This window comes from Cibotium barometz, chromosome 33 (genome assembly GCF_041138505.1).
Source record: "Cibotium barometz isolate CiBa-2024 chromosome 33, ASM4113850v1, whole genome shotgun sequence".
In the NCBI taxonomy this organism is placed as follows: domain Eukaryota; kingdom Viridiplantae; phylum Streptophyta; class Polypodiopsida; order Cyatheales; family Cibotiaceae; genus Cibotium; species Cibotium barometz.
The window spans coordinates 7376355-7398010 of NC_141078.1; the positions used below are offsets into that span (position 1 = coordinate 7376355).

General features: G+C 42.3%; 2 protein-coding genes and 1 long non-coding RNA gene across 7 annotated transcripts; 1 reads left to right on the top strand and 2 right to left on the bottom strand.

The window, feature by feature from the left end:
* Positions 1-689: 689 nt before the first annotated feature.
* On the bottom strand, positions 690-5964 carry LOC147619249 (uncharacterized). 2 transcript variants are annotated; one of them, XR_015261829.1, is made up of 4 exons: positions 5664-5964; positions 4820-5460; positions 4181-4617; positions 690-846 (listed from the first exon to the last, which is right to left on the bottom strand). It is a non-coding gene; the product is annotated as an uncharacterized LOC147619249 (long non-coding RNA). The 2 variants fall into 2 exon arrangements; XR_015261830.1 differs by lacking the exon at positions 5664-5964 and having other exon boundaries at positions 4820-5498.
* A 2128-nt stretch (positions 5965-8092) lies between these two features.
* On the bottom strand, positions 8093-9978 carry LOC147619250 (uncharacterized). Of its 2 annotated transcripts, XM_086772909.1 has the most exons (3): positions 9839-9978; positions 9567-9698; positions 8093-9313 (listed from the first exon to the last, which is right to left on the bottom strand). In XM_086772909.1, exons 1-3 carry the CDS (start codon positions 9926-9928, stop codon positions 8384-8386), a joined length of 1152 nt encoding a protein of 383 aa, XP_086629035.1. In that variant the 5' UTR covers positions 9929-9978; the 3' UTR covers positions 8093-8383. The 2 variants fall into 2 exon arrangements, with proteins under 2 accessions (XP_086629035.1, XP_086629037.1); XM_086772911.1 differs by lacking the exon at positions 9839-9978 and having other exon boundaries at positions 8097-9313; positions 9524-9650.
* Positions 9979-16302: 6324 nt separating this feature from the next.
* Positions 16303-20894, top strand: LOC147619251 (putative pentatricopeptide repeat-containing protein At3g01580). Of its 3 annotated transcripts, XM_086772914.1 has the most exons (3): positions 16365-16689; positions 16773-19776; positions 19866-20894. In XM_086772914.1, exon 2 carries the CDS (start codon positions 16943-16945, stop codon positions 19100-19102), a length of 2160 nt encoding a protein of 719 aa, XP_086629040.1. In that variant the 5' UTR covers positions 16365-16689; positions 16773-16942; the 3' UTR covers positions 19103-19776; positions 19866-20894. The 3 variants fall into 3 exon arrangements, with proteins under 3 accessions (XP_086629038.1, XP_086629040.1, XP_086629039.1); XM_086772912.1 differs by having other exon boundaries at positions 16303-19776; XM_086772913.1 differs by having other exon boundaries at positions 16773-20894.
* The last annotated feature ends 762 nt before the right edge of the window (positions 20895-21656 follow it).

Consider the following 21656-nt stretch of genomic DNA (forward strand, 5'->3'; position numbering starts at 1 on the left):
ATGCTTGCCCCCCTTGCCATCGAGAATAATGTCCATCCGGCCCTCACTGTGTATCGGAATAGTGGAGTTGTCGCCAATAAAAATGCGACCTGACTGCCGTTTCAAATCCAAAAAGAAGTCAAGGGACGGAGTCATGTGCCTGGAAGCACCACTGTCAAGAATCCATTCCCGGGTATCCTTCGCAGTGAAGCCAACTGCCTCCTCGCTCGAAGACGATGAAGCATCGGAGTCCATCATCTCTAAGTGCACAAATGCAGGAGTCTTTGTAGCTGAGACTAAAGAATCAGCACTCTTCCCAGTCCGCTTAGGACACTTCCTCCAATAGTGACCTTTCTCGCCACAATCATTGCAGGACCGCTCGGCCTTCAACTTCTCTCGTTGTGTGTCGGGCTTCTTCTCAGAAGACTTCTCCGGTGAAGCCTTCCCTTTGCCCTTCTTGTTATTCCGGCCTTTCGACCGTTGGCCAGTGAAGGCCTCCGAACCTCCACTATGAGGAGGGTTCGTGAAACGTTCCTCCTGGTCCAAGACCATGGGCACAAGCTCCTCCCAGGTAATGGTGCTGAGCCTACCACTCGTAATCAAAGAGGAGTAGAAAGCGGAATACTGAGCAGGCAAGTGGGACAGCAAAGTAATGGCCATATCTTTTGATGATATCTCCTTCCCAGCCTGGAGGACTTCCTGCTGGAGATCGATGGCCAGACCGTAAAGGTTGTATTTGACAACGGCTCTACTCACAATTTTATTTCTTCTCGCGTGGTACAGAATCTCAAGCTTCGTACGACTCCCGCCGATCAAGAGTACATGGTCCATTATGCGGAGAGTTCAAGCATGGATAGATGGAACCAACTGGTGCCGACTGGACCTTAAAGTCCAGCAGTACCATGAAGTTTTAGACTTCCGTTTGATGAACTTCGACCATGTCGATGTCATCCTGGGCATGCCATGGTTCTATAGCAGGACAGAATCACTAGCTATAGATTATAAACTCCATGTTATTTCTTTTGAACTTGATGGTGTATTTCATGTGGTAGAGGGTCATACACCCTCCATTACCACGGACTCTGACGTAAATCTTATTTCAGCAATAGAATTCAGTCATTTATATATGAAACCCGATGTCCAATGTTTTTTGTGTTTTGTTAAAAATTATGATGCTCATTCTTATTCTCAGTGTTATTCTGTCTGTTCAACGTGTAATGTTTCTTCGCATGAGCATGAATGTTCTTGTCTGAGCATGCTACATCAATTAAAAAATCATTGGACCGTGTCGATGTCATCCTGGGCATGGTTCTATAGTAGGACAGAATCACTAGCTATAGATTATAAACTCCATGTTATTTCTTTTGAACTTGATGGTGTATTTCATGTGGTAAGAGGGTCATACACCCTCCGTTACCACGGACTCTGACGTAAATCGTATTTCAGCAATAGAATTCAGTCATTTATATATGAAACCCGATGTCCAATGTTTTATGTGTTTTGTTAAAAATTATGATGCTCATTCTTATTCTCAGTGTTATTTTGTCTGTTCAACATGTAATGTTTCTTCAATGAGCATGAATGTTCTTTGTCTGAGCATGCTACATCAATTAAAAAATCATTGGACATAGTTTTAACTGAATTTGCTACCTTATTCCCTTCGGATTTACCCGATGGGCTGCCACCGTCTCGTGGCAATAGCCTCGATCACAAGATAGTTACCTTGCCCGGTAGCTCTCCTGTCTCTCGGCAACCTTATAGGTTTAGCCCAAAAGAGGAGGACGAGATAGCTAGGCAATTACAGGACTATCTTGCGAAAGGCTTCATTGAGCCTAGTAAATCCCCATGGGACGCTCCTATTCTTCTTGCTAAAAAGAAAGATGGAGGGATGCGTTTCTGTGTGGGCTACAAAGGTCTCAACAAGGTTACCATCAAGAACAAATATCCGTTACCGAGGATGGATGACCTTATGGATCGACTCTCAGGTGCGAAATATTTCACCAAGATCGATCTTAGGTCCGGATACCATCAGATACGGATAGCATCGGGGGATGTCCTGAAGACGACGCGGTATAGACATTATCAATTTCTAGTCCTACCATTTGGCTTGACCAATGCTCCCGCAATTTTCCAGCAAATGATGAACGATCTGTTTCGCCTGTATCTGGGAAAGTGGATTGTAGTCTTCCTCAATGATATACTTATTTACAGTAGATCATTGGAGGAACACTTACAGCATCTCTGTCTCGTATTATGATTTCTTAGAAGGGAACGCTTGTACGCTAAACAATCGAAGTGCGAATTCTTTCACACGAAGCTGTTGTATCATGGTCACGTCATATCGGAGGCTAGCATACGTATTGATCCTGAGAAGGTGAGAGTGGTCCTCGATTGGCCTATTCTCCGTACCATCCGCTAGGTGAGGTCATTCTTGGGCTTCACAAGCTTCTTCAAGAAGTTCATACGCGATTATGCCAAAATTGCTAAACCCTTTACGTGCTTGCTCAAGGGGATCCGAAGCAAGAAACGGAAAGCTAGTCCACATATTGAGTGGAACGATGAGCTCGATCAATGTTTTCAAACATTGAAACGGCTGGTTACTACTGCACCGATGTTGCAGATAGCGGATCCGAATAAACCCTTCGAGGTTGAAACGGATGCCAGTGACTACACCATAGGTGCCGCACTATATCAGGACAGCCGACCAATCACTTTTGAGAGCCGTAAGCTCACTGATACACAGATGAGATATACCACACATGAGAAGGAACTGTTGGCTGTCAACCACGCATTAAAGATTTGGCACCATTACCTATACGGTGCCCGTTTCGTGGTTTGGACAGACCATCATTCGCTGAAATATCTGTGTGATCAGCCAAACCTTCGATGCCACAAGGCAAGGTGGGCCAAACTCATGCAAGAGTTCGATTTTGAGATACACTACCGTAAGGGTGCGACTAATCAAGTCGTCGATGCCCTTAGTAGGATCTCTGAGGTCGATGCTCTTTCGTTCTCGGAAATCTCGACTGATTTCTATCTTGCTCTCAAAGGGCGTTGCCAGACAGATCCTCACTTTCGTAAGATTTGGCAACGAGTCCAAGAGGGAACACGTAGCCCAGAAAGTGATGGCAACCCGGACGCCTGTACACTAGCTACTGAGAGGAAGATAGCGGATAAGTACTCCATTAAGGGAGGACTTCTTTTTAAGCAAGGCAAAGTGTGTGTGCCCGCTGATGAGGATATCCGTACACAAATTTTGTAGGAGTGTCATGATGCACCTAGTGCTGCAGGACACCCTGGCATACACCGGACTTTGGACTTGGTTAGCCGGTATTTCTATTGGCCGCACATGAAGGCTTTCATTGAAAGTTATGTGCATGAGTGTGCTCAGTGTCAGCTTAATAAAGCCGAAAGACACAAGCAGCAGGGCTGTTACATCCATTGCAAATTCCTGATAGAAAATGGACTAGCATTTCTATGGACTTTGTAACTGAATTGCCCCGTACTGATCGAGGCCACGATGCCATATGGGTCGTAGTCAACCGTTTGACAAAAATGGCCCGTTTTATACCGTCCAGGACCACAGTAAAGAGCCATGAGTTAGCTCATTTATTTGTGGAACAGTTATATAAACTATATGGTTTGCCCGAGGAAATTGTCAGTGACCGTGATTCCAAGTTCACTGCCCATTTCTGGGAAACGGTCTTCCAGAAATTGGAGACCCGCTTGTGCATGCCGTCTTCGGATCATCTTGAGACCGACGGACAGACCGAACACACAAATCAGACTATGGAGGATATGCTTCGTGCATATGTCTCCCGTCACCAATCTAATTGGGAACGTTATCTTCCCCAAATTGAGTTTGCTTAGAGCAGTACTAAGCACTCGGCTACTGGGAAAAAGTTGATCAAAAGTTACCTCCGTGGTGGGGTAATCACTGCCCTTTATTAGCGCTAATAATAAACATAAGAAAAATTGAATGTACAATGGTACAATTGGTCACACGACTTGTATGTAATGCACATTATGACAGTGCACCTGTGTAAGGAGAATGCAAAGAACTGTAACGATATTATGCATCAGAATGAGTACCAAACAAACTGTATGGATGACAAAGAAAGCACCAAAACAACAAGATTCAACCTCGCATAAGCCCATTTCGTCATGGACACAAAACAACAAACTTGAAATCGATTTTTACCTTGTGAAACAGAAGACAAAGCCTTCCCTGGATGGAAACGTGATTTGTGCCTTTGCGCCTCACATGGTTGAAGTTATGTGGAGTATTGATTGGGCTACATGGCGAGGCAATTGGCTGTTCTAGAACGTGAACCAGTCTTTCTCTTCCCCATCTTCGACGACAACATCTTTCTCTTCCCCATCTTCGACGACAACATCTTGTGACGCATCCCTATTTGGACCCTCAGTGTTTCCATCGGCTTCGAGAGCATCTTGCGATGCAGCATCATCCTGGCCCTCAGTGTTCTGTGGTCATGTGCTGTTCTGAGGATATGCAGCACACACCTCTGCAACGATCTTTCGTGCAGACTCCCAAGCTTCTGGCAACTGATCATCAAGCTGAGATGAGACAGTTTGCAGGAGAGGCCAGAAACCATAATCCTTGATGCCTTCAGACCCCTAGAGATGATGCAAGACGGCTTTGTCAATTACCATTACAATAAACTTCATCACGTGTAACTTGGTCGAGAAAACGAAACTACAGCAAGTAAGAATTAATGTCAAGTGTACACCCTTGCATGATACATCACAAAATAAGTCATTTGCGGGTTTAGCAAAGTGGACAGCATAACAGTGCTTATACGAAGAAACGGCCACTTACTAGGCTCGATACACAACTGCACAAGCACGTGGCAGCCATGGCTCGAACTGTAGGGTTTCGATGAGTCAAATATGGTTGCATTTGGCCCATCAATGGAGCTGGAGACACCCACGATGCCATCTCCCCCAAAGACTTCTCAGCTTCTTCACACACAAACCATTTGTCCTGAGATGCTTTCAACAAAAGCTGGAGCAACTACACAATCCCAAATACATCCATATAAGAACAATCTCACAAATCTTTCCATATCCGTCAAATCAACAATTACAAAGACACATAGCAATGTTCTCTGCAAGCAAAACGCAGTGCAAGGTACCAATGCATCCAATAATGTTAACATCCTATCTCGATACACGCTGAACAAATCCGTGCACGTAATGATTGCAGTCTTGCACAGTGCACTTCTTGTATTTTTCTTTGCTTTTATGAGGAAACCAACTGCATGATCCCTGTTTTAACCACAAGCTTAGAAAAAGCACAAACTAGCCTTCAACGACTTCAACAAACAGGCATAAAACGGAAAAAGAACCTTACAAGAGTGGCAACAATAAGGTTTCATGGAAAATTGCAAATTGACGCAGGTTATTTATGGCTTCGCAAAGCTTCAACCAGTCTATCAAATTCAGCCTTTCCAGCAGAGTCTGGCCAAAAGAAGGCAGTAAAATTCCAATTTCAGACAAAATAAAAACAATCCATGCAACACAAACAGGTAGGCACCTGCAATTTCTTTGCAAGAAGAAGGAAGGCAGCTGAAGGTCAAAGATTGCGCCAAAGAGCACAGCTAAAAGGACAATTTCAATGTATATATTGATGCATTTCAAAGATCAAATCTGAATTTGCTTACATGACAATCAGTAGGTGGAAGCAGTTTATCGTCGTCATCACTCGCAATCATCAACATCCCCTTCATCATTTATCTTCTTGTTTTTTTGTGCCTTGTGCACCCAAATTCAAGGGCCAAGCAAGGACCATAACAACTGTTGACTAGGATATTTCATTAGCTGCTCTTCACAGCCGAGGGATCATCCAAGTACTGGTCGGGATGCAAAACCATGCCTTGCCATAATTGTCATGGTTGTCAGCCATCTTGGAAATGCCGATGCCCCCAGATCAGCAAGGCAATGTCCCTTTTCAATATCCCTCGAGGGCAGCTGTTGCTTGATGGTGTTCGTTCTAGGCTTACTCAGGCCTACACATCCCCTACTAAAACCTACGTTCTCCTTGGACGTGGACTGATGCATGTCACCAATCGTCATCTCTGCATCTTTAACTGTGCCTTGCCAGGATCTTGATTCTGCAGCCTAAATGTCATCCTCCTCAACTTCACCAGGATCGCCGAGGTCCGTTAAGGGTTCACACATCGAGGAGCAAGCACTCTTGTGATGGGGAGCTCTTCTTCTTGCTTCCAAACCCTAATCCTGCAGAGAGTACGAGCATCCATGGGAAAAGCAACCATGCACAGAGGCATGATCACAACGCAAAGAGAAAAAGCACAAGCATGAAGCTACAGGTTTCCTGCTTTGGTTTCGCCATACTTGCTCTGTGTGTGCGTGTGTGTGTGCTGGTTTGTCTCGCTCTGGTCTGCTTCCCCTTTTTAAAGCTGTGGGCCGTTCAATCGCAGCATGCAGAGGTTGAAGAAAAGAAAGCATAATTTGCATGTGAATATCAAGGGCCAACACAGAGGAACAGCAGTCCCAAGTCAAAAGATCACCACGTGGTAGAGTTCGAATCCAAAAAACCCGATCAAAAGTTACCTCCATGGTGGGGTAATCACTGCCCTTTATTGAGAGCAGTGCTAATAATAAACGTAAGAAAAATTGAATGTACAATGGTACAATTGGTAACACATCTTGTGTGTAATGTGCCACGTGAATACAGTTATAGCCACGTCACCAAAAACCGCTCAGCGCTCTCGTTAAATGCATTTCTTGCGGTCGAGGCGGTGTGATGTGCTAGTGTCTGCACATTATGACAGTGCACCTCTGTAAGGAGAACGCAAAGAACCATAACAATATTATGCATCAGAATGAGTACCAAACAAACTGTATGGATGACGAAGAAAGCATCAAAACAACAAGATTCAACCTTGCATAGGCCCATATAGTCATGGACACAAAACAATGAACTCAAATCTCGGTTTTTACAGCTTCAAAACTATCTGGGTTAGCGACAGCATCTTGTGACGCATCTCTATTCGGACCCGCAGTGTTTCCATCGGCTTCAAGAGCATCTTGCGATAAAGCACCATCTTGACCTTCAGTGTTCTGTGGTCATGTGCTATTATGAGGGTATGCCGCATACACCTCCGCAATGATCTTTCGTGCAGACTCCCAAGCTTCTGAAAACTGATCATTGAGCTGAGATGAGACAACTTGCAGGAGAGGCCAAAAACAATAATCCTTGATGCCTTCAGACCCCTAGAGATAATGCAAGATGGATTTGATCAATTACCATTCCAATAACCTTCATCACGAGTAACTTGGTCGAGAAAACGAAACTACAAGTAAGAATTAACGTCAAGTGTGCACCCTTGCATGATACATCACAAAATAAGTCATTTGCGGGTTTAGGAAAGAGGACAGCATAACAATGCTCATACAAAGAACCGGCCACTTACTAGCCTCGATACACATTTGCACAAGCACCCCGCAGCTTTAGCTCAAACTCTAGGGTTTTGATGAGTCAGATATGGTTGCATTTGGCCCATCAATGGAGCCGGAGACAGCCATGTTGTCATCTCCTCCAAATACTTCTCGGCTTCTTCACACAAACTGTTTGTCCTACCATGCCTTCAACAGAAGCTGGAGCAACTACACAATCTCAAATACCTCCATACAAGAATAATCTCACAAATCTTTCCATAACTGTTTGTCCTACGATGCCTTCAACAGAAGCTAGAGCAACTACACAATCTCAAATACCTCCATACAAGAATAATCTCACAAATCTTTCCATATCTGTTACAAAGACACATAGCAATGTTCTCTGCAAGCAAAACACAGTGCAAGGTACCAATGCATCCGATAATGTTAACATCCTGTCTCAATACGCCCTGAACAAATCCGTGCATGTCATGATTGCAGTCTTGCACAGTGCACTTCTTGGATTTTTCATCGCTTTTATGAGGAAACCAACTGCATGATCCCTGTTTCAACAGCGAGCTTAAAAAAAGCACAAACTAGCCTTTAACGACTTCAACAAACAGGCATAAAACAGAATAATGAACCTTACAAGAGTGGCAACAATAAGATCTCATGGAAAATTGCAAATTGATGCAGGTTATTTATGGCTTCACACACCTTCAACAAGTCTTTCAAATGCAGCCTTTCGGCCGAAAGAAGGCAGTAAAATTCCAATTTCAGACAAAATAAAAACAACAAACACAAAATTCATCATTCAAAAGCATTCTACATTAGAATATATGGCGCAATCAACTCTCTTACATGTGGCTTCAAAAGCAAGAGAAAGGGTTCAAGCTAGAAAGAGGGAGCCTGGAGGAAGGAAGAGCAAAAGCCTGAAGGGTTCATGTTGGTAAGCAGAATGCAAGGATAATCCAATCTCAATTCAATCCACATCAGGCTCGAGGAAGCCCTCTTGAATGAGATAAAGATCAATGGCATAGTTAGCTGGTGCACCAACAGGAACACCTCCATTCCTTCCTGAAAAGACCAGTGCAGATGGAAGGGTCAACTGGTACATGTTCAAGCTTTGTTGGTCACATGCTGGTCCATTAAAACCTACTCCCACAACCTGTTGAACCCAATTTTGTGCCTCAAAGTACATGAGGGCACTTCGGTGCAAGGGGCCCGTGCCAAAAGATACTGCATGAGTCAGCCCCCAATTTGTTGGGCGCTGGAACATTAGGGCTACCATTCCACCATGTCTATACTTCTTCAACGCTATGTAAATCTGAATTGAAGGTACATTCTGATAGTGTGTGAGGCGGGCATGCAACCCAGGGGCTGTTTGAGATATGCCGACTTCAATTGCAACTGTTGGGAAGCTCCGACGACCTGCAATATTGGGATGTAAATCCCCTGGTCCATATTGACCTCTGACAGAGATCAGAGAATCTGCAGCTACAACACTTGCATTGGCAGTGTCATTAACCTGATGTCCTGGGCTGACAGCAAGGTAAAAATTGGGGTCTTGTGCAGAGATTTGCTGATTGAAGTATCCAAGTGCTTTGGAATGTGCAGGAGACTCAACAAGTTCTATCACTTTCACGCATCCCCACACCAGGTCTATCTTGAGGCCCCAAGTCTTGTCATGGGCCTTGACCCATTTGAGAAATTGGTCAACCGAAACACCCTTTGCAAGGGTAAGCTCTTTGTCTCTGAGCTCTTCATCATTGGCCTCTTCCTCCATTAGCAGAATCTTGCGAACGGCACGCATGGCCCGGTTAATTGCCTCGGCACGGATGCGGATGGAGCCGGAAAGGCCCCCGCGGTAGGCAACTGGATGCTCTTCTTCCTCCATTGTTGCAAGAGTGGTCTGAGAACAGCACAACACAAGAATCAATAAAAACGATTACTCAAAGCACAACCAGAAAAAATACAACAATTCTAATTCTGAATGTACAGTTGAGCGCTATCTCACCATAGCTTCCACAGAACCAGCACAAGACAAGAACAAGGCAACAACACCCAAACCCAAAGGCAGAATCAACAGTTTACACAATGAGGAAGGATGACATTACTCTACCAATTATATAATCGAGAGATGTTCAGGGTTTGGAGGGATTTACGCAATATTCGAACGACTTGAAATCGTGTTTCCCTCCCTCTGTAGTAGTGGGTGGGCGGGAATGTGTTTCCCTCCCTCTGTAGTAGTGGGCGGGAATGTGGATTAAACAAAATTGTAACGAGCATTCGTTTCCCTAAGTGTCATCGTTACTCTTGTTAGGGTTGCGTAAAAGAGTTACATAGATTTGACAGAATTTAAGAGACTATGAGAAACATAATTACACAAGAGCACAAGGCATATTACTTTGATTTTTTTTTTTTGGTAATATCTCACCAAAAAGATGTTGGCTCCTCTTTGCCACATGTCGATTGCATCAGGGAAATCGAACTCTCTTAAGGAAGGTCCTTCTATTGAAATTCTCATCAAGGAGTCGAGAGTTTTCACATTCAATTGGTTTGCGAGGTTGATTTTTTATTTGGTTTTGCACACTGAAGCCTCTTTCACAAGAGGCAATGCTATAACACTGCAACGATGAAATATTGGCCAACCTTAAGAGCATAGGATATTTCTCTCATTGTTGCATTTCGCCCTATGGCCACCCATGTGTCTCTTAAACTCCAATCACTCCATTTAGATGGAGCTTAAAGTTTAAAGTATTGATATTCACGCTTGGTTTCAAATTTCCTAATCAAAGGTTCAAACATCTCACCACTTACACTAGTTTTCTCCTCACCATAAAATTGTATCAACTTTTCTATTTCCAAGTTTCCAAAGTCTCTAAAAGCTTCCTTCTTGGATGGAAATGAGCATGGTGCTAAAGCTTTGAAAGAGCCTAAAATGTCATTGTCACAAAATCTTTGTCTCAAGTTTTCAACGATAGATGTCACAAACTTTTTTTGAAAGTTTATGCATGCATCTAGGTCAGATCCATCTATTTTTTCTAGAAATATGCATGCTTCTGTAATACTCACCTCGCACAGAAGATCTCAAAGCATGCAATTGACCATCATCAGGTCCATATGCAGGTATAATGTGGTAATTACATCTATCATGTGTAGATGCATTAATGTCGACTTCAGGGTCATCAATAAAGAACATTTCTAGGGCTCTAATCTCAATGTCAATAAAGCTTGCTATAGCTGTGACATCTACAAAACTATTTTTGAAAAATTTTACTTAAAACAGCTAACCTATCAAAGACATTGCACAAAAAGTGTACATTATACACAAATTCAAAGTTGGATATTTTTTCAAAAAGGGTAACATTTTCTGTCTTAGTGTATGCCAACAGAGCTTCATATGACTCGCATACGTTTTTCATAACAATTTGTCTACTTAACCACCTTACCTTATGTATGCGACTCATTTTCAAAATGGCACAACCAAATTCCTCCTGTAGGCTTCGTAATTTGGATGTCTTTATTACACTTTTTGTAACAAGAGAAGCAATAGAGTTCATGCAAGTATCAATTCCTTGTGTAATTTTCGATTGCTTCACAGCATCGGCAATGCACAAATTTGTCCTATGTGCAATACAATGTATGCTTGTCATAAAAGGATTGTCGTTTTTCAAATGAGCTGCTAATCTTGTGTGACAACCAATCATTGTGGAGGCTCCATCCGAGCTAAAACAAACCATGTTTTAGATATTCAAGCCAAGACTTGATAAAAACTTAGTACATGTTTCATACAAACAAGAAGATGTCCCATTCTCCAACTCTATAAATCATAAAAACATTGTCACTAGTTCATAGTTCTCTAAAAATGTCACATAAACAATTAAATTTTCACAAGTGCTTATGTCTATTGACTCGTCTAGCATTATGCTAAAAAAATGGTGACAGTTTTACCCTTGCAATTTGAGATTTCATTAATGATTCACTGATGTATTGAATGAACATGGCACATGCTTTGTCATTATGGAAGCACATTCAGCAAATATAAGCAACTCAAGGTTATGTTCAAGGGAGCAAAAATACATCATCATCCACATCATAATACAATCAATGAATCAGTCTAAGTGAATGGGAATCAATAGGATCGTGGGTAGTAGATGCCATAGAATAGTCGTAGAAGCTATCAAGATCCATATGAACACCATTGCGATAGTGGCATATGTGTAAGCATGCGTGTCCTCCAAGGATCCAATCATGTCACACCATGACTCACGAAATGCTCCCAATGAATGACCATCATGATCATCGTCTCCCATGTAGCCATGTGTATCAGCAACACCAAAATCATGACTATGGATCACCTAACCATCCCTAACTCTTGATAGGTTATGCCTGTGGTGAATACATGTGGCAAAGTCGTCCACATCGTGAAACAACTCCATGGTGTTATTATACAAATTGATGTACTTGGGATTTATGGATGTAGAGCATAAGCCTTAGGTCATTTGTCAAAGGTTAGAATCTTGCAGTAGTTGTAAACTATGCTAGTAAAGGTGAAAGAATCCATGAGGTGTACTAGGATCCAGGAGAATTAAAGGTAACCTCCTTTGTTGAGTTTGGAAGCTAGAATCTAGGGCATGTGGAGGTTACAATCATGGAGAGATGCTAGGGAGAGAATCAGAGAGAAACATGGAGAGATTTGTGGAGAGCATCATTGACTTCGTTAAGCTACTATAAGGATGATTAGCATTTGCGAATCTATCTTGTAATCAGCCTATTTAAGAGGCACACATCTAATGGAAATATATCTCTCACTCTCCCATCTTGGTATCATTATCTTAATCATATTGTGATTAGGCTAACCATCTACAATATAATGTTCATTTTGTCATGGAGATGCCAACAATTGGTATCACAACTTAGATCCATACCCATTATGCTTAAATTAATCACCATTAAGCATAATTGAGCTATTTATTATCATTTAATCAAATTTGGCCACATTCAACCATTTCAAAAAATTCAACTTGGGCCCTCTTCGTAGTATCTAGGCACTCTAGCACGTAGGAGGATTCAGCCTAATTCACCGCCAATCATCGCCACAGGAAGCAGATTTTTAGTCGACATCCGATTGTTGCAAAAAACACCAATTTCTCCATCTACACTTAGAATTGGTCTAATTCCTTTTAGCACATGCTGGAGAAGGTAACAAGAAATGCACTCATGAATTTTGAGCTCATTTGGTCAAGTCTACTAGCTCCAGTAATCATTTCATAAGTCAGGTGCTTTCTAGTGAGCTACTTTGGGTTTTTAGTAATTAATCTTTGATTAATTCACTTAAACTCATAATTATTAGACCTAAACTCAAGTAGACGCATTGTTAGGCATGACAATAGAAGGATTTAAGCTCATTGTGCAAATCTAACTTCATCAAATAAAAGCTCCAAAGTGCCCCATTTTTTTGCACTATCAACAGTAAATCACCTATCAACAGTAAATCACCTATAATAATGAGCAATTATTTGCTGATTATTTTGAGCTTTTTGGACCATTGAGGGTTCATCCCTACCATTGGGGATCTGCTACAGCTCCATATCACTAAACATTGCAAAAGCCCTTTGATTTAGTGCCTCAAATACTCACTCCAAATCAGTCTATTCACTGTTTTATGTTTTTGGAAGTGTGTTTGACATTCATTGCTTAATCTTTGTGTTTAGCACTAATCAAATCCATTTGTAAAGAGATTAGACAATGCCTTGAGGAAAATTACTCAAAGGTAAGACCTTCCCTCACATTTGCGGGACAAAGACCATTGAGCATCAATCAACTTCAAAGCCATCGACAAAGCTTGTCCATTCTCCCCACACAAAGGTCTTCAACGCGATTAAAATAGACAAATTTGAAGGCTACTCATTTCATACTTGAAGTTCAAACTCTTATGAGGAAGGGTTTGTGGAACATAGTATGTGGCAAGGAAAAGAAGCCTACCACAAGGGAAGCTGAAGCTATATGGGTATCCAAAGATGAGAATGCTTTTGTCATAATAGCTTTGGGTCTTAGTGATCAATTCATTCATCATATATGGAATGGATACATTCTTTGAACCTAGGGAAGAGTTAGAAAAACTCTTTGGATGAAAGCGAAGTGCTCCAAGATTAGCCTGCTAATTCAATTGTTTGAGCTCAACATGATGAAAGAAGACTCTCTTGTTGCACATCTTAACCATGTGAAGAGTCTCACAACTCAACTTGTAGGTATTAAAATGAACATTGATGAAGATATTTGCATTGCTTTATTGCTTAAAAGTCTTACCACAGGAAGACTATGGAAACATAGTCACTACACTCACCAATCTACCATCTCCAAATTTGGTCGACATCATTGCGTCCTTGATGGAGGAAGAGAAGAAGATAAAGCAAAAACATGGAAGAAGCCATCTCTTCTCCCATAATGAGGCTTAACATAATGACACCAAGATGGTAGAGTGAGAGATATATTTCCATTGGATGTGTGCCTCTTAAATAGGCTGAGTACAAGATGGATTAGTAAATGCTAAGCATGCTTAGTAGCTTAACAAAGTAAATGATGCTCTCCACAAATCTCTCTCTCCAAGATTGTAGCCTCCACATGCCCTAGATTCTAGCTTCCAAAGTCAATAAAGGAGGTTGCCTTTAATGCTCCTGGCTCCTAGTACACCTCATGGATTCTTTCACCTACACTAGTAAAGCTTACAAATATTGCAAGATTCTAACCTTTGACAAATGACCTAAGGCTTATACTCTACATCCATGAATCTCAAGTACATAAATTTATCCACTAATCCCCCCTTCAAATTGATGACCCCAACCCCTAGCAGTAGTCCATGGGATGCTTCATGACTTGTCCACCCTTGTGACAACGTACATGACCCCAACGTGGAACTCCCTCTAGTTTATCAGTTTACAAAGTACGTGGAATTCAAAAGGCATATAATGAGTACAATGGATTAGGATGCAAGTGAGCTGGCCTAGAAGGTCCATTCAATATTAACCAACAAGGTTAGTTGATCCTCATGTGAGGCCTCGACAGTATTGTCTTCACCTTCTTCTTGATTGCCTTCTTCCATGAGGCTAGCGGAGATCTTCTTCTTGATGTAGCAATCCTTCTCGAAGTGTCCTAGCCTCCTGCCACAAAAGTTACATTTACCATTTGCTTTGTTTTTTAAGGTACTATTTGTTGATGTAGACCCTTTGGTTATATTCTTTGTGTACTAGTTCATTATTATCTTAATCATATTGTGATTAGGCTAACCATCTAGACTAGCATGTTCATTTTGTCTAAACCATGAGATTTCTCATCATCTATGAGCCACCATGATGCCAACAAATGTAACAAAATCTCGTAACACTAGGTCTCGGTCAAATCTTGTAACACACTTTCGAAATCCCTAATGATGGGAATCGATGTCCACAAAGTCTCCATGTCCTCATGCATGGATGCCATGTATAAAAGGTGTCAAATCCAAACCGAAATCACAACCTACTATCCGGGTGTGAATAACCTCCATAAAATACGAAGCATGTGAACACCCCTCACAAACACCCCAAGTGCGTGAACGTAATGCTCTAAGACATGTAAACAATCCTCATGGTCAAGTAAAGTGTGGATGAACAAAAGAAATGAGGTATCAGGTCAAGGAAAAATGTGGATGAAGGGTTAATGGGCTAGATAAAAGAGGGGTAATGGGCTAGGCACAGTGTGAAAATGTAAAAAAAGGTCAAAAACTTAGGGTAAGGGAAGGTGTGAATGGATAAAAGAAGGGTAATGGGTTGGACACAATGTGAAAATGTTAAAAAAGGTTAAAAACTTAAGGTGAGGGAGGGTGTTAAAAGAGGGGTAATGGGCTAGACATAGTGTAAAAATGCAAAAAAAGTTCAAGAACTTATGGTAAGGGAAGGTGTGAATGGGTAAAAGAAACCCTAAGTTTTAATGGGAATAGACACCCCTTCTTTTCTCTCAAGCAAATTTTTTTCCTTCTCCTCCTCACGCTGGCGCTACTAACACTAAGCTTTGCGGATAGCTATGGTTGAAGTGATCTGTGAGCTTGAAGCTTCACAAGCTCTATGATGGCTCATTTGTTGCGCTAATGCACTTGTATGCAGTAAACATTTCGACGTAGATGAGACTTTGATGCGCCCCTATGCTGATGCACCTGTGTTTGCTATGTTGATGATACTTTGATGTGCCCCTACATTGCTATGCCTGTATGCTGCAAACGTTTGCTACATTGATGATTCTTTGATGCGTCCCTACGTTAAAGTTATTTGTGAGCTTTGTTGGTTTCGTAGAGGAAATACCATAGAGTTTTGCCTCTTTTTTTTTTCTTTTCTACTACTGACAACAAGGAGAAACTATTGTTCTTCTGTCTGTGATTAAGAAAGAATAGGAACACCATGTGCTCCTCATGGGAGTAGCCACCATGAAAGCTTGGGCAATAAGCTCTAAGAGAGATAAAGTGTATAATGATCAAAAGGTATGGTAAAGGTCTCTAAGTACATAGGCCATGTTCCTTTTATAGTCCACTTAAAATGATTGGGAGAAAAACCTACCTACCAAATTATAGGTTTACTACTATATAAAGCTTACAAGGTGGGTAACCAATAACAATCTTTTAATTATGTCTTTGGACTCAAGGCATTCATGACAATGGTATATTTGATTCCAAGCCAAAGGGCCACAATAGGAGAAAGCCTTAAAGGAAACCCACTCATTTGATAAAAATAACTTTGTGCAGTCAATGATTGTAGAGAAATTAAGCAAAGGACTTAAATATATTCATAATTTACATTTTTAGTCAGCAATTAATATTCATATCTACATAACATTAGCAATACAAATTAATGAATGTATTCATAATTTTTAAACAATGCAATATTCAAAATTTCACCTCCTCTTATAACCCACAATCTAACATCTCTTTGAGCGAGAGAGGGAGATAGACAGCGCTCTGAAATTGATGCTCTGTGTGAAATGCCATGCACAGGACTCTGATGAATTGCACTGCCAGGAAGAGAGCACATATACATGATACGAAGCATGTTGTTTCAAATGGCCAAAGCATCCTCCGTCTTTGAAGCTCCAGATGCATGTGTGGGTGTATCAGCAACAGCACAAGCAGAAGTAGCATCACAGCAGCAACAAAGAAGGTCAAGAACAAACAGCAGCAGCTGCTCACAACAGCAGAATGATCATGAGGAGGATCTCTTCCCGGTCGTACACTTGTCAACCATCAGGCATAAGCCCACCAAGGTACTCTACGACACCCACCATAAGCCTCCCTGGTTGGAGAAATACCTTCATGACTATGATGATGTCGGGGATGTCGTGTGCAGAACAAGAGGGAGGGCAGGGTCATGGTCCCACTTTTCATGCTTCTTACCATTGTTGCCAGGAGGGTTTGGCTTTGCATGATGATGATCGTGTTTATGATGGTCACGTTGATGATAGTGAGCTTCTTCTTCAAACCCTTTGCAAAAATGGACAACTAGACGAGGCTCTCGATATGCTCTTTCGCATAGTCACACCCCCCTCCGACATCACTTACCTCTCCCTCCTCAAGGCATGCATGAAGAGAAAGTCCCTCAATCAAGCCAAGCAAGTTCACGAGCATATTGGCCACCACCGGTCCCAACTCACTGGCTTGCTGGGTGACTACTTGGTGGTAACACTGGCAAAGTGTGGTGCCGCTGAAGATGCACACCAGTTATCTATTACATTGCCTTGCCGAACTGTCTTCTCCTGGTCTGCCATGATCTCTGCTTATGTGGACTGTGACCGTGGGCAGGAAGCCCTAGGAATGCATCAATGTATGCAACAGGAGGGTGTAGAGCCAAATAATTATACATTTGTTGGCCTCTTCAAAGCTTGTGGCAGCATATCAGACCTCGAACACGGCAAGAGATTACATGCTGATGCATGGAGAAAGGGCTTGACATCTGACCTCTTTATTGGAAATACTCTTGTGAGTATGTATGCTAAGTGTGGGGCAATTGTAGAAGCAGAGGATGTGTTCAGTGCATTGTCACAACGTGATGTAGTGTCATGGAATGTGATGCTCTCAGCATATGTTGAGCAGGGCCAAGCAGAGAAGTCTTTGCATTTGTACACACAGATGCAAGAGGAAGGCATATATCCTGACCAGCTGACATTCATGATTGCGCTTCATGCATGTGCTACTCTCACAGAGAAGGAGGAAGCTCTTGCTACTATGAAGCAATCAATCAAAGCCATGTCTCTGGAAATCGGACAGGCATTACATGCAGATGTCCGCAAGAAGAAGGGATACATGTCTGACATCCTTGTCGGCAACACACTTGTGACTATGTATGGTAAGTGCGGGACCATTTTGCAATCGGAGGATATGTTTGCTGCATTGCCTAAACGTGATGTCGTGTCATGGAATGCAATGCTCTCAGCTTATGTTGAGCAGGGTCGAGCAGAAAGACCTTTGCAATTGTACAAGAAGATGCAAGAGGAGGGGGAAATTCCAGACCAGCTCACACTTGTGTTTGCCCTTCAGGCATGTGGCATCCTTGCAGAGAAGGACGAAGCTCTTGTTGTGGAGGGGCGATCAACCAAGGCGATTTCTTTGGAACTTGGACAGGCATTACATGCTGATGCCTGCAGGAAAGGCTTTGTGTCAGAGACCATTATTGGCAATGCCCTCGTGACTATGTATGGCAAGTGCGGCACCATTGTGGAAATAGAAGATCTATTTAGTGTGTTGTCCCATCGTGACATTGTGTCATGGAATGCTCTGCTCTCTGCATATGTTGAACAGGGCTGGGGAGAGAAGGCTTTACGGTTGTACAGACAGATGCAAAAACAGCATGTGACGCTGGATGATCTTACTCTTATTTGCACTCTACAAGCCTGCGGTGAAACAGGAAGCTTGGAGTTGTGTAAACAGCTTCATTTTGACATTGTGTCTGCAGGATACGATCTTATGCCCTCTGCGGCAGCCACTCTGATTCATGCTTATGGGAGCTCTGCAAGCATGGTTGATGCAAAGGCAATCTTTGATGAGCTTCGAGAGCCTGATATTGTGACATGGAATGCATGCATTGCTGGTCATGCAGGAGAAGGTAACTGTGCAGCAAGCCTTCGTATGTTTGAGGAAGTGAAACTGGTAGGTATCAAACCTGTTGCAGTATCGTTAACTTTAGTTCTTTCAGCTTGTTGTCATAGTGGTCTTGTTTTCGAAGGTCTTGAGTACTTTGATTCCATGAGCAGAGAGTACGGTCTATGTCCAAATTTAAAGCATTATGGCATCATGGTTGACCTCCTTGGGCGTGTAGGGGACTTCAAGAGGTTAGAGAAGATGTTGGGCAGGATGCCAATGCAGGCTGATCTGACCATATGGTTGAGCCTTCTGGGTGCATGTCGTACGCATGCTAATGTGAAGCTGGCAAAACAGGCATTCTGTCATGCCGTTAGCCTGCAGCCCAAGCATGCAACTGCATATGTGTTGATGTCAAATATTTATAATGATGCTGAGCTTCAGGAGTGCGCAGCTGAGGTGCAAAAATCTAGACGGATGCAAGGTGCGTGGAAGAAGTCTGGCCAGAGCTGGATTGAGCATGGGCAGGAAGTAGACTCGTTTCCTGTGGGAGATGAGAAGCATCCACAAGGAATATTTTTGTATCACCTGCTACATCAATGAATGAAGAACATACAGAAAAAGAAACTTTCCATATGCAAAGCATACGGGGGTGGTGCTGCAGAAGATTCAAAGGAATGGTCCTCGTGTGGCCATTGCAAAAAGTTAGCCATAGCATTTGGGCTGCTTGACATGCACTTTGGAATACACTCAGAAAAACATGCATATATGTAAAAGTTGTCACGTGCGTGTTTGTGCCCAAAAGCCTTTATGAAGGGGTGAAATTTGTGCATGAGAAGGATAAATTCTTCCCTCAAGTGATATTGGAGCCTTGATGTTTTCTTCCTTATAAGGAGACTTTTGATAAATAGATCACAAGCATCCACAATGAGATGGGCCAACAGTATAAGGAGAAAGGTAATTTTCCACACACTTCATATTGGCAGAAAGGCAAAGGAGTGGTCCTCTTGTGGCCATTCATGACCATATTATTCGGGTTCACATCATGTGTTGTACACATTCAAAAGCTTATTTGTGTTACTCTCCTGCCACTTCTGAATCATCTGATGTTTGGCCTCTTTTTAAACGCTAATGGCTGGGGTGATGTGGCCAAATAAACCTTTCCCCTGTTAAGCGGACACAGTCATGCAGACATAGAGGAGACATAGATGAGACCATGTCAAAGATTGCATTGGGCGCACTAGGATTGTTCAGCATGTGGAGTAAAGCACGATCAGGTTATTTTGCTCAATGTATTCTGTGGCTGCTGCAATTTTCCTTGTTGGGCTTGTGATTCCACCTGACCATTGTGCTTGTTTGCGTGCAGATGAGATGTTGGGCTCCATTATGAACCAGCCTAGGAAGTGAGCAAGGCATTCAAATTAATGCCATCTGCCGATTGGGCATCTGTGTCCAATATCTGCAACGAAGGATGGCTCCTGTGTGAAGAAAATCCCACATTTGAAAATGCTTGAGGTTTCGATTGCAGGTGAGTGTGAATAAAGTGTGGATAATAAGGTTTGACACATTAGAATCCAAGAAGGGAAAAGCTGCCCAGACATTGAACTGTATGTCTGGAGTTGTCAACGTATCAAGTCAGGAAAGCAAAATGCAAACGACAAGTTGGCCTATTGCATCCATTGGAAATCCCTGGAAGAAAATGGGAAAGTATTTACAGGGGATTTTCTAGTTGGTTTACCATGAACTAGCTAGACCCTTTTTGATGTGGTAAGGAAAGAGTTTGAGAGTGGGGATGATGCCCCTAACTACATCGGCTAGGTTTATTCCAATTAAACCTAAGGTGACAGCAATGCACGAGAATAGGTGTTTGTGAAGAAGCTATTTGTTGCATGTGCGGAAGCTTTGCTGTACTGATCCACAGCCCTAAGCTTGATTAAGAACGAGATGTTGAATAAACATGATTAAGACTGAGGAGAGAGAAGAAGAGAGATTGGCGTCAAGGTTTTTCTTGTATTTAATATGGTACAAAAAGGTGGTTGAATGTATGTACATGCCTGAGGCCCTGGGTCAGTCCCAAAGGGGTTGACCTTTGGCCCTACATAGCGTCTACTGCCTTCAGTAAATGCTGTGAATAATGACTGATGCTTATATATGTTGAGAGGTCCAGCGGCTGTCAGCCAATTTGTTGGGACAATAATGGCATAAATGCCTTCATAAACTGCTGCGCTTTACTGATGTGATGCCATACTACCCTGGCAACTGCTAGGGAGGTACCAAGAGAGTAAACCTTGACATCAAAAACCCTTTTACAAGTGTTGGAAGCTATAAGAGTGCTTCCAAGTGCCTATGTGCAACATTTACTCTTAAGAGAACCCATCATTACTCTTTACTTGCACGGTATGTTGTTTTAAATGAAAATTTATGTGTATGCATATAGGGTGTTCCACTCCTTGTGTTACATTGGCTCAGATACCTTAAATGCAAAGATTTCCTAAACCGCTTCCACAAGGAGTGGCGCCCACAGTTGTCCAAGGTCCTAATGCCAGTATGTAGTCTCTCAACCAAGACTAAAGCACCCGAAATAGATGCAACCGAAGAAGCTAACCTTGTAGGTCTTCTAGGAAACAAGAGAACAAGAAGGTTGACAGAAAAGCAAGCCCTCACTTGTGAGAGGAACAAAGAGAAGAAACCTTGGACAAAAAACTGTGCTCAGTTCCCTTTACATTATCGATCGTATCTTGTAGGGAACCAACATACTGTAAACCTGACCACAAACCGACAAGCCGGTGAGAAAGGAAATTCTTATGATGGACCAATGCTTATGAAACAAATCAACCTCGTTGGCCCTGGGCCCCAGTATTTATTGCTCAAAATCTAGCCCTGGCTGAGGAAGAGCACCTAGTTGCTCTGATCCAAGAACATTAGGATTACTTTGCCTAGACATACAAGGACTTGAAGGGAGTTCCTCTCGATGTGGTTAAACATACCATACCAATGGTAGAAGGAGCAAAGCCAGTAGTTCAAAGACCTTACCTAATAAATCCAAACTATGCAACTACTATCAAAGAAGAGATCCACAAGTCCATTGATGCAGATTTCATCTATGAAATCGAGCACATTGATTGGGTTTCTCCAATCGTAATCATGAAAAAGATGA

Excerpts from the sequence above, each read along its gene's own strand:
- LOC147619251 (XM_086772912.1), top strand. The coding sequence starts at position 16,625 with ATGATCATGAGGAGGATCTCTTCCCGGTCGTACACTTGTCAACCATCA.
- LOC147619250 (XM_086772909.1), bottom strand. The coding sequence starts at position 9,928 with ATGAGAATTTCAATAGAAGGACCTTCCTTAAGAGAGTTCGATTTCCCT. Across the intron at positions 9,699-9,838 it reads GAGGAGCCAACATCTTTTTG|GGAAACGAATGCTCGTTACA; the intron begins GTGAGATATTAC and ends GATGACACTTAG. Across the intron at positions 9,314-9,566 it reads TCAAGTCGTTCGAATATTGC|ACCACTCTTGCAACAATGGA; the intron begins GTAAATCCCTCC and ends TGCTGTTCTCAG.